Consider the following 13,230-nt stretch of genomic DNA (forward strand, 5'->3'; position numbering starts at 1 on the left):
CTCAAAGCCGTTCTTCTGCTAGTAATACCAGCAGATGAAAGGCTTTCCCGGTGATGATGCGGGAGCGCGCAGTAGCACTCACCGCTCATCACTGGGGCACATACACTGGGAGGCTTTGAGCTGAAAGTTTCCCAGTGTATATGGGCCTTAACATGTGCAGAGAGAGTTAGATTTGGCTGGGGTGTGTTGACACTGAAATCTAAATTGCAGTGTAAAAATAATGCAGCCAGTATTTACCCTGGACAGAAACAAAATACCCCCCCCCCCCTCCCCATCTAACTCTCTCTGCACATGTTACATCTGCCCCACCTGCAGTGCACATGGTTTTGCCCATTTTGAGAACAAATTTGTACTGCGATCAGATCTGAATAAGGGCCTATGGCTGACTGTCTCAGAATCTAAACAGGCTATCATATACTTGCCAATTTCCCAGAAACAGGCAGATTGGCAATAGAGTGCTGCCCATAGCAAGGAGAGGGTGACAAACTGGTGGTGTGGGTATGTATGGGGAAGATGGTGGCAGGCTGGTGATTTGGGCATGTAAAATCCCAATCCACCCATGACACCAGGGAAGGACATTGCAATGAATTAGCATAAAGTCGCAGGCCAGACCTGGCAACGGGGACAGCTGTCCCGGGCCTGATGATATGAGCGGTCCCAAACCATCCTGCCGCCAGTACACAGCACCACCACTAATGCACCAGCAGCTTGGCGCTGTGCTAACCCGCCAAGGAGCGTAGCTGAGACTGCCTGTGCCTACAGCAGCCATCCGCAGGCCCTCCGCTGTACCTTCAGACGAGGGCCACACTGGGTGCAGTGATTTGGAGTCCTCCTTGGGTCCTGACACCCCCTCTCACATATGTATGTGTGTATAGGTGTATATATAATTAGATTATCCCGCCACCTGGTCAGTCCCCTCCTTTCCAGAGTCGCTGGAACCCACACAAACACTGGGAGAACATTATCGGCAATTAATCTCATGATCTCAGTGTTTTCAGGCAGTAACACTGACCACTACGCCACCATGCTGCCCATGTTGACTTAGAAGACGGCAAATGTACCTAAAGCGACAGACTGCACCCCCAACCCTGCAGAAGAATGTGTAATATCTCAGCCGCCAGCTGCAGCATAGGGTGATGCATTACTGCACCTTGGGTGAAGTCGGTTATTCTGGATGAGTTCATTACCACATTCCTGGTTCAGCTTTGAAGTGGACTCACACATGGCAGCTATAAGTACAATGAGCATAACTTCAGTGTATGAGGAGTCAGCACCTGCCCCCCTATCACAAATATGTCATTAATGTATATCGGGTGACACGGCTGAGGGGACCGGAGGCTGCGGAATGCTGAACTCTATCTGACACTTCCAGCGCTACTTAAAATAGTGTGAGGAAGGCAGAATACCACAACATGGTTTCCACAACAGTTGCCTAGAACGGGACATCTGCTGTGTCCACACTGTACTACAATCAGGCATTTCAGAGCCGCATGCACAAAATAACAAGTTATTAGCAGGGTACAATGTTCATTTGCATTTAAAAATAAAAACACAGCCCTTCCGAATCCTTTCTTATACTTTATTTAAGCATAAACCACTGGCAGGGTATAGGAAAAGCAAAATATATTTATAAACATTTTTCTCCCTTGGTTTGTTTCTTCAGGCTGATTAAAGCCCCACACACACTAGAAGAGATAGTAAAATATATCGCTCAGAAGGGCCCTGTAGGGAGCGGGTGTAGGCAGGGCCGGCGCCACCACTAGGCAAATCTAGGCATTTGCCTAGGGTGCCGGCCACTGGAGGGCGGTATTTCACCCCCCTTGCCGCCCGGGTACCTGTCCTGCGGCGTATATGTGTGTATATAAAGCTGGTGGCGGCGGCGGCAGCGGGGGGTCCCTGCAGTCAATAAGAAATAACGAGCGCTATCCGCCGGGCTATGCGGAAGCGCTTCTGTTTTGGAAACACTGGTCGCACGCTGATTGGCTGAGATTCCGCCAATCAGCGTGCGCCGTGCTTCCAAAACAGAAGCGCTTCCGCATAGCCCGGCGGATAGCGCTCGTTATTTCTTATTGACTGCAGGGACCCCCCGCTGCCGCCGCCGCCAGCTTTACAGCGCCGCAGGACAGGTACCCGGGTGGCAGACACCGGGGCGCCCCCACCCCGACTTACCTGGGGCGCTCCGGTGCCTTGCACCGGCCCTGGGTGTAGGGAGCAGTGAGGGAGGGTGGGAGTAGAGAGTAGTGAGAATGGATGTACGGAGTGTGTACATTGCACTTATTAGGTGGGCATCTATAGAGACACAGACCGTGCCAGCGTAATTTCAAATGAAGCATCGGCTACCGGCAGGCAGCCAATAAGGAGCCACTTCTGCAGCCTCTTTCCTGATTGGCTGCCGGTCTGCCAGCTCTGATTGCCTGGTGGATGGCACTACATTTGAAATGTTGCTGGCCCTGTCTATGGCTGACTGCCTAAGCGCCATATACACCGCTGCCCCCCAGGCCGCAAAGACGGGCAGAGTTTGTGCTAAGTGCTGCTAGTGCTCAGCGCAACTGTGAATGTGTAACCTAATCACGGGATCCCGATCCAGGGACTGACCTCCCTAGGTGTCAACCTCTAATCAGTGACACTAAAATGTCAGCAATGTCACCTCCTGTAACGCCCAATGTGCAAGGAGGATACAGAGGTGCCCCGGCTACCACCAGACCCGGTGCCGCCTCTGGATAAAGTCCCAGTGTTAGGGAAATGACAGATAGAAGCTGATTGGTGCTTTATATCTCTCCTAGGCAGAATACATCTCCGGCTCAGTATATACCGTACATACATAGATATATATTGCAGAATGAAATGGATGATGCATCCTCAGGAGGAATATTCCCCCCCTACTGCAGGAGCTAAGAAGAGTTATCTGTCGGAAATATCCAGTATTCACTGGGGCCGATCCTATTAACCCCAAAGGGTGCGGATGATTCACGAGTTGCGAATCATCACGACACACTTTACGGTGGGCCGAATTCACTGAAAAGTGCTCGCACCTCCATAGGGGTTCAAGTAATTTTCAGCAAATTTCGGCCCTGCGAAGGGTTCGAGTTAGGGTTAATTTGGGTGCCGTTTTTAGCGTTAAAACGGCACCCGAACGGCAACTCGCACCCTTCGGGGTTAATAGGATCGACCCCACTGTGTGAGTCACCGCCACTACCAGATCTGCACATGTGCAGTACAGTTCCTGTATGGGAAGATCTGATAGCATCAGATGTACGGAACCCATCTCTGCACCGGCCTCATTATTACTGACCTCCAGTGAAGGATAATCTAAATGACAGTTAAAATGACCCATCAGTAAATCATCGGAACATTCACATGGAGTAATGAGGTGGCAGTTACTCCGGCAACAATCCCACATTCTCCCATGCCCAGGCGTGCCTGCAGCTCCTGCCATGTACGGCTGAAGAATGCCACTTACACAGACAGCTTCTACCCTCCCTGCAGGGCCGATAAGCAGGATACGACCAGGGCAGCTGATGACTCTTGTGGAATCCAGAACTTCCTGGGTGACAGATGAAGGACCAAGAAATATGAAAGCACACGAGCTCACCACTCCCGGCGTGCCCTGATGAGGATATGCATGTGCACATATACACACAAAGGATTGGTAACGGGGGGCAAGTGAATAATAAGACTACTAGATTACTATTAGCATTGGTGTTCTGTATAAACGACTAAGGGCCTTGTTGTGAGAGGGGCACGATGATAATCATGTGCACAGCGGAGCATGTAAGGTGCACTGCACATGTGCTGCGATGGTTGGTTGCAGCAAAACTTTAAGTACAAAGTAAATGACCGTAAGGAGCTGTCTGGGGGAGGTAGCAGAGGAGTGGAGACCCAAAAGCAGACGCAAAGCAACCGGTTTGGAGAGTGCATCACAGCTTTTCACAACGGCTGTCAGTTGGAGCCTCAATATCAATCCCGGCGGCTGAAGTGAATGAAAAAAAAAATGTGATCTGCTTCAACAACTGGAAATTAATAAAAATAGATTCAGATTTCCAAATCGGTTAAATGACATTTGCTAAGCCCATGTCAGAGGGATCTGAACCACGGTAGGGAGCATAAATCAATGTTCTGCAACATGTGTTACAATTAACCTTTAAATATACAAAGCACCAGAGCAGCCGTTAGTGACCTGTAACTCCAATAATGCTCCGCAATGTCAGGGGTGGGAAGAGCTGCGTAATCGTTATAATTTACAATATAATCCCCAACACAAGACGCGTTAGTTTAATAAGCTGTAAATATAGTATAAATATAATTTGGACAATACACATTAGGCTATGATACAGCAATCATGTGATACACAAATAAATCTAAAAACTATACAAAGAACAAACAAGAACTACAAAACAAAAGGATGTTTATTCACATAGAACCTTAGAACATGCAGGGTCTGGGGGGGCGGGACACGGAACATTGCGAGCATTTTATTGGCTGCCAGAGATCCCAGCGCACTTCAACAGCAGTTCAAGAGAGAGAGATAATGTCCATCAAGGACTTCAAATTTAAAAAAAAACACCTTGATCCCAGCTTTCTCATTGGAGCACATAAAACTGTACTACTTGATGTATTTCTCCATAAACTTCTTGTGGAACTCCGAGCGCAGCGTGTCATTCACAAACCTCTTGTCTTTTTTCATTTCATCGACCCCTTTGGCGCAGTTCTTAAATACTACGTCGTCATCCCACCTGAGAACACAGACAGACATGGGTCAGAGAATGCGGTGTAAGTCAGATTCACTCATCCTGCACGCTCACGAGGGCCAGCATGCCACACCCTACCGTCCGGCCAGCACAGCGCTTCCTCCCATCCGGCCAGCACACCCTACCCTACCGTCCGGCCAGCACACCCTGCCCTACCGTCCGGCCAGCACACCCTGCCCTACCGTCCGGCCAGCACACCCTGCCCTACCGTCCGGCCAGGTAGTCGGTGATGTGCAGCAACTTTAATCAGCCCTGCCCATATCGTAGAAGTAGACTGCGGTTTCCACATGTTTAGGGGCAGAATTAAACATCACTAGAATGTAACAGTGCAGAAAGCAGGGATCCTATAACATCGCAGAGTCTATGTACACAAGACACCTCCTGTGGCATTCGCGTATTTACTACAAATGCACAGAGGCTGTGCTACTGCACCAACCTCTGATTAAAGGCCCAATGTCTGACATTTCTCCCTGGCTGGCACCATCTGTCTGTGGAAAAGGCATTTGACAAAAGTTGTGGATCTTGCCGTCATCGGCGAACATCAATTTCCGATGTAGTTAGGCCATTGTCTCTCTGGCTGGCGGCAGGAGGTCCCGACATGCGTAGTAGCTGGAAAGCCGTACATGCACAGCATCCACTGGTTGTTGGGATAGGAGACTTGTACGTACAGATTCTCCATACTCACACCACAGTGTTGTGGCTGGCACGCACACACACACACACACGCACACACGTTACCTCCTTTTGACTTTGAAGCTTGCTAGGGGCTGTACAGGACCGGTCAGGTTGAGCAGGGGATTACCACTTAAAATGTTCTCCATTCGAATCCTCTCCTCTTCCGCTTTCTGCTCGAGTTCCTTTTATCAAACAAACACATACATGTTAGAGCGTGTTTAGTGACAGAGGAACACGTGTAGGTTATCGCCTGTCAAGAGCAGAGAATACTACTTACACCCCCCCCCCCCCCCAGCACATTGAGCAGAAGAGATGGAATATCTGAATACACAGGGATACAGCTCCCCCCCTGTGGCTAAATGCTGTCAAATAATTTCCTGTACTTTACCAGCAAAACTCTCTCAAGAAGTAGGGATGCTCCCACAATCCACCCCCACACGCAGGCTGCTTAGGTTGTGCCCCTCAAGGAGGACTGTTCTTTCCTCTGTAGATTGCAGAACCTTTCCTCTACCTTCCATATGCTGCAGTGAGGGACGCACTGAAGACAGAGCTTCTCCAGCTTTATATGAACAGGAATTAGCGGTGATGTCATAGGATATAATTGATTACTTTCACCATGCCAATGATTCCCACATATAAAGCTATGGGTGAAGTATGTTATCAGCGCGGCAAGGGACCAAGACAAGAAACGCGCAGGGAGGAGGATTGGATGGCCAGCGGCTTCATCTCGCCATTCATCCTAATTCTGTCACGTGTGTGCGGCCACAAACTCCAAAGACCTTCACTTTCCACTACAAGCGCAGAATAACCGCCAAGATCAGTGGGAATGGAGATTATTAGTCGCGCGGTCTGTCGTCCAATACATAATTAAGTACTAGCCTGAGGCGCTGTGTTAGATGTGCAGTTCAAACTCCTGTATACACATCATGCCATCCGGCTTGACCCACATTTCCTGCCCGCTCTCTCACAGCTGTACTTATTAATGAGATTGCTACACAGGACGAGCAGTAAGTAGTGATGGCACACCGTACAATGACGTCTCTAAGCCACACAAATCTCCATCCTTCCTAAGGTTTCCTTATAGGCAAGTCACCCCCTTAGCCATCAGAGCAGCTGCCAGTGCACCTACAGGAACAGGCTGCTTTATAGAACGTGGGCACTAAGGACATTCATAACCTAGAGAGAAATCTACACCCACGCATCTATAGTGTGGCCGACTCCAAGCTGTTACCCCATAGAGGTCATTACCTGCAGGAGGTGGAAGCAGTGCAGCAGGAACTACAGACAGGAAGTCTGCGTGTGCAGGAGAAATCCTCCCCCCCAAACATTGATGTGACCTAATGCATCACTGCCGCGGTCATGCCAAACTGTCCCTCTCAGTACACCAGGCCAACTAGACTATCGCCGGACATGCCAAGAACAGGTGCCAGCAAAGTGCTCATTGGCCATGCAGGAATGACCCTACCCCGATACAAACTGCCTGCAATTTAAGTCAGGTTTCCTGACAGCGCCCCTGCTGCGTAACTATGCTCTGTCAGAATGGTGGAACCTACCAGATACAGAACAGTGGCCCTTATTCTGATCTAATTGCAGTACAAATTTGTTCTCAAAATGGGCAAAACCATGTGCACTGCAGGTGGGGCAGATTTAACATGTGCAGAGAGTGTTAGATTTGGGTGAGTTATTTTGTTTCTGTGCAGGGTAAATACTGGCTGTATTATTTTTACACTGCAATTTAGATTTCAGTTTCAAAACACCCCACCCAAATGTAACTCTCTCTGCACATGTTACATCTGCCCCACCTGCAGTGCACGATCAGTTCTGATTCAGGGCCAGTGTAACCAGCTCATAACCTCAGGAGACCTACCTGAATCAGTTCTATCCTGTATACCAGAGGAAGAAGAGGCGGGCATATGCCAATCACTCGGTACAGGCATAAGGAAGTGGAAGCAGATCCGCCAGCCATGGAACATCCCACACACAGAACACATCTGGGCACAGTGTAACCAGCACATAACCTCAGGAGATCTAGCTGAATCTGTTACTATTCGTATACCAGAGTAAGAAGAGGTGGGCATATGCCAATCACTCGGTACAGGCATAAGGAAGTGGAAGCAGATCCGCCAGCCATGGAATGTCCCACACACAGAACACATCTGGGCACAGTGTAACCAGCACATAACCTCAGGAGACCAAGCTGAATCCGTTACTATTCGTATACCAGAGTAAGAAGAGGTGGGCATATGCCAATCACTCAGTACAGGCATAAGGAAGTGGAAGCAGATCCGCCAGCAATGCACGGGACTACACAGAATAGAGATCTGGTTGCTGACAATTACAGTCTGTAGGTAAATGTGTCCAGTCCATTTTAAAAGGTGCATACACAGAATGCGATATATTTAAACAATATGCATGATAACGATATTATCATGCGTATCGTCTAGTGCTGGGGTAGCCAACCCTAGTCCTCGAGAGCTACCAACAGTGCATGTTTTGCAGGTCTCCTCACAGAAGCACAAGTGAGCTAATTAGCTCCATCTGTGTATCTTTTAAAATGTGTCAGTGATTAATGAGTGCAGCTGTGCAGCAGCTAGGTTGTCTGGAAAATGTGAACTGTTGGTAGATCTCGAGGGCTAGGGTTGGCTACCACTGGTCTAGTGTATATGCACTATAGTTAATGATACGTGCTCCTACGGTTCCGTTAACAACCCCCTTCCCCTATTCAGCAGGATAATATAACTGGGGGTATGTGTACTAAGCCTTGGAGGGGATAAACTAGCAGCCAATCAGCTTCTGTCATCTTTCCAACACAGCCTGTAACATGGCAGTTAGGGGCTAATTGGATGGTAAAAAAAAAAAAAGGTGTCCTATTGGCTACAATGCCATATATAGAATGTAATGTGACAAGCTGTGAAATCCTGAAATAGATCGGACCATCTGAGCCTATTGCCGCCACTTAACACCTTAGAACCCTGAGGAGTTTATTTACTAAGGTGGGAGTTATATTGAAGATGGAATGTTGCTATGGGCAACCAATCAGATTCTATTATCTTTTACAAGGTTCTAAATAAGATTCTGATTGGTTGTTAGGGGTAAACATCCCATCTTCAATAGAACTCCCATCTTAGTCAATAAACCCCTTCGTGTCCCGGTGGCCTATGGATGCGGCTTTGTAAGGCAGCCATTATTATTCTGCTGGTGGATCAAAACGGGAGACAAGCATAAGGAAGACAGTCTATAGGACCACCAATACGGTCTGACAGGCAGAAGACCGACACCTGAAAAAGGTTGGCATGGTGAACAAGTCAACAAGGAAAGATCAACAGGATTTTACATTTTTGGGTTTTGTTACAATACAATACAGGATTTCAATGTTATATACGCAGCAATCGAACCTGCAGTGATGTCACTGGTGCATACTGAATACTGTACATAAGCCTCCAGGATGATGTCATACACTGGGAGGAAGCCCAACATCCTGCACTCACAGATCACACAGATATAACTTGGACAGCCTACTCTTATATACTGTATATTAGACTTTGTGGTGGAGATCAGATACAGGTTACGTCTGATGGGGTTCATATGGGGGCGTGGAAAAGGCAGCTTTATTTCTCTTGAGGTACAGGAGAGAAATGTGTCCCTCACCTTCCGGGCCTGTTCCTCTGCCCGCTCTTTCTTGATTTTCTCCAACTCCGCTAGCAAGGCGGCTGTGTCATCATCGCTGTCATCATCTGAGTTGGCATCATCTTCCTAAAGGGGAAAACCAAAAGGAATCCCATTAGTGTCCCCTCAAGCAAGATCTCATCACATGGGGAAGCACAGATGGTGTAATGGTTAGCATTACTGCCTCACAGCACTGAGGTCATGGGTTCCATTCCCACCATGGCCCTAACTGTGCGGAGTTTGTATATTCTCCCCGTGCTTGCGTGGGTTTCCTCCGGGTACTCCGGTTTTCACCCACAATCCAAAAATATACTGGTGGGTGAAACGGCTCCCAACTAAACATTTACCCTAGAATGTCTGTGTGTGCGTGTACATGTGGTAGGGAATATAGATTGTAAGCTCCACTGGGGAGGGACTGATATGAATGTTCAAATATTCTCTGTAAAGCGCTGCGGAATATGTGTACGCTATATAAGAAACTGGTAATGAATAAATCACATGACCTGGAGCGCTGTCATCACACACACACACACACACACACACACACACACACACACACACGTGTCCTCTATCCGTGAAGGCTTGCAGGCTAACCAAGGGCCTCCCTACACAGAAATCACCCATGTGCAGCAACACACTGAAATAGCATTATGATAGATACGAATAAAGGAGAAGGAGGTCTGGATGACATGTAGAACAACTCGGAGCCATGGGTAAGTCTGGTGCAGCAACAATGTGAATCAGATGCCATTGCTTTAAATGGAGTCATCTCTATGGTATAGAACTAAAAGGACCACTCAACATTTTTCTTTATGAGGTGGAAACACAACAGTTGCATCTGTGTTTGTAATGATCTGAAACGTTCATAAATGAAGGTCCAAAATGTATTAAATATAGGTATATAAGGGCTAAGCGCCTGCACTGGATTTAGGTGGCACCATTGAGTAATTTAATTAAATAATGAATATAGGAAAGAGAGAAATAACATACATCAGTGAGTGGATCATCGGCATCAAGATTTGCTGCTGGAATCTGGTCTAGTCGCGGCTTCTTGGACACGGACGATGCGTGTTCTAACAAGAAAAACAAAAACGGTCAGGACAAAATCAGGAGGCGCCTTATACAGGTTCTGCCCACAGATGTAAACATGGCCCTGCTGTGTCGTCAGAGTTAAGGGGGCCTACACACGGGGAGATTCAGCTGAGCATTCTGAGTGATGATAGATCAGAACGCTCAGCAAGCGATGTGACAGCGCTGGGTGCTGAGCGATCAGTCAGGGCCAGTGTTCTCCGGTGAGAGCAGCTATGTCGCTAGATTTATCCAGCATGCTGGATATTAATTGCGACGCACGGGGCCCCGCATTGCTATGGGCCTACACACAGAGCGATGTGGGGGTATATTCTAGTGAGATCGCTAAGAAAATGCATCTGAAATCGTCCTGTGTGTGTGGGGCCCACACACACATGGAGATTTGAGCAAGAGATGAGTTCTGAGAAATTTAGCATGGGAGATTTCCCATAGCATAGTTCCCCCATACACACACAGATTTGCACTGAGCGGTTTTGTATGGGAGATTTCCCATAGCATAGTTCCCCCATACACACAGAGATTTGCACTGAGCGATTTTGTATGGGAGATGTGTTAAAACAAATCATTTTAAAAAAAGCTTCTTAAAACACAGGCGATTTGCAGTCTCTTGCCAGGCGATATGACTAGATCTATACTGCATGCTTGAATGATCTAGACAGGCAACAGTGATGTGTGGAGCAATGCATCGCCACCGCTATGGGGCATACACAAGGGGAGATTTCAGGGCATTTTCGAAACAATCGGACTGCATTTGACTATATGAAAGTGGTTCTCAACCTCGGTCTTCAGGACCCCCACACAGTGCACGTTTCCAGGTGCACTCATTACTCACTGTGTGGAGACCTGGAAAACATGCACTGTATGGGGGTCCCGAGGACCAAGGTTGAGAACTACTGGCTTAGAATATGCCCCTACATTGCTCAGTGTAGGAGCCATAGGGATAGCAATGCGCGGCCCCACGTGTCACTATCGCCCCCGGCGATTACGATTCAGCATTACTGGCCATGACATCACTGTATGCTGAGCAATCTAGCATCACTCAGATTGCTCAGGAAAATCTCCCTGTGGGTAGGCCCCTTCAGAAAGCTCCCTAGGTTTCTAAGCATCAGAAGAAAGCCTGATCTCAGCAAATACTTTAATATATCAATTCTTACAGTTACATGTGAGTCTCTGACATGGAGTTCCTACCTCTTGGAGGTCTGTCTCTGGTTTTCTCACGGACAGTGACTCGTTCTCGCTCTTCCAGCTCCCTCCTGAAGTCCCGGCTTCTCACCTCCTCTGGGGCATCCTGGGTGGCTTGCCTGTAAACACATGGTATCACCACAATACCAGCCACACAGATGCAATAGGCAATGACTGCGACTGGTCCAAGACATATAGTTGCTCTCACTCTTCGTGTATAAAGGGAATTGCAATTTCTTGCAAATTTACTAAGATAGGAGTTCTCTTAAGGTGGCCATACACACGCAGATTTATCTTCAGATCTGGCTGGTTGGAACAAAAACATGGTTATGGACGAGAGCAGATGACAGTTGACCATTTGCATGGAAATGCTGGAACACTGACAAACTGTCACTCATCCATAACCATGTTTTTGTTCCAACTAGCCAGATCTGAAGATAAATCTTACTAGTGTATGGGCACCTTTAAAGATAGGATGTTGCCCATAGAAACCAATCAGGTTATATCTATTATATTCTAGAAGGTGCCCCTTGGTGTCTCCGCAGCCCCTATGACTTGTTCAGCAGCAGCAATGGAATGAAAGGTTAAAGCTCATGGTCCATATCAAAAAGCCGCAAATTCAAGAAGCAGAATAACGCCCTTCGGCTGAGCCTCGTCATTTCCCGATCGTAGTAGGAGCCCCAGGGTGCAGCTTTATAAGTAGTGTTCCTTCTAGCACCCACTATCTTTGAAAACCATGCAGTTCCTCTTCCCTGCCTGGGGCGTCACAGTCTGCTGTAGTGCTTCAAGCACAGTTTGGTCTGTATATCAGCACTGATATGCAAACCACACATGTGCTAGAAACACCACAGCAGACAGTGACACCCCAGGCAGGGAACAGGTACAGATGACCTGGTAACCTAACTCCTGGGTGCTACAGATCATGCCAGACTCCGAGTGACACCCTTGCGTGGCCCACACATATGTATGTTGGTTTTCACACGTTACCTGTACTTGATCTTTGTATGTGACGGGAGGTCCCTGCTGGAATACTGCTTGGACAGCTGGCTGAGGTCTCCTTCTCCTTTCCCTCGGCCGCCCCTGGCGGGCTCAAACGTGGGCCTGGCTGCAGTGGTCATCCTCTATGCAGCGGCGGCAGTGGCTGGGCGTACAGACACGGCAGCAAGTCACACTGTACAGAAAGCGAGCACACACATTGCAGTAAGCCACGTATGGCATATCAGTCATATACATACAGCAGACTCAGGGCAACCTTTAGCTATTGGGGGAACTACAAGTCACAGCAAACCTACATGGCCTGGAAGTAGTCACCTAGAGCCCCTACCTGTGATACAGTGCTCGAAGCATCAGACATAACACGCAGTGTCCCAGCAGCGCCACCCAGTGGAACCCCAGAGACGCCGCGAATCCTCCCACCCCTGCCCTCAGCACCTAACAGCCCCATGGGTACATACCCCGACTGCTCCTGCCCCTCCAACCCGGGAAAACGCGTCCTCAGAGCCGGAGCGCCACCGACCGTATCTTACAGAGCCGGACGGCTTTCTCCAAGAGCACTTCCGGCGCTCGGCTAGCGCGTCACAGGCAGAGCCTGATACCATGCCGCCATCTTGCATGTGGGCAGCTGCCAGGGATTTCACCAATATGATGTACAAACATAAAGAAGAAAGACACATTATCACATATACTATAGCGCCATGATATATTATAGCGGGTACTATAGGTAGGGCAAGTGAGAAACATAGTAGATACATTTATAATACAGCAGGCTCATTTATTTTTAAGCCACTAAGTTGCCCTCACAACTATTGACTTTAGTTGATGAAAGTGAAGACAAGGGGGTATGGGGAAGAAGGAGAGGGAGGGGGGGGGG

The 13,230-nt window shown here is 48.3% G+C and overlaps 1 protein-coding gene across 2 annotated transcripts; it reads right to left on the reverse strand.

The window, feature by feature from the left end:
- Nucleotides 1-4,388: 4,388 nt before the first annotated feature.
- On the reverse strand, nucleotides 4,389-12,973 carry CWC15 (CWC15 spliceosome associated protein). Of its 2 annotated transcripts, none has more exons than XM_083170102.1 (7): nucleotides 12,815-12,973; nucleotides 12,348-12,531; nucleotides 11,367-11,479; nucleotides 10,080-10,162; nucleotides 9,072-9,176; nucleotides 5,487-5,605; nucleotides 4,389-4,733 (listed from the first exon to the last, which is right to left on the reverse strand). In XM_083170102.1, the coding sequence occupies exons 2-7, from the start codon at nucleotides 12,476-12,478 to the stop codon at nucleotides 4,604-4,606; spliced, it is 681 nt and encodes a 226-aa protein (XP_083026228.1). In that variant the 5' UTR covers nucleotides 12,479-12,531; nucleotides 12,815-12,973; the 3' UTR covers nucleotides 4,389-4,603. The 2 variants fall into 2 exon arrangements, with proteins under 2 accessions (XP_083026228.1, XP_083026229.1); XM_083170103.1 differs by lacking the exon at nucleotides 12,815-12,973 and adding an exon at nucleotides 12,685-12,705.
- Between the last annotated feature and the right edge of the window lie 257 nt (nucleotides 12,974-13,230).

This window comes from Crinia signifera, chromosome 2, assembly GCF_055691185.1.
Source record: "Crinia signifera chromosome 2, ASM5569118v1, whole genome shotgun sequence".
NCBI classification, from domain to species: Eukaryota; Metazoa; Chordata; class Amphibia; order Anura; family Myobatrachidae; genus Crinia; species Crinia signifera.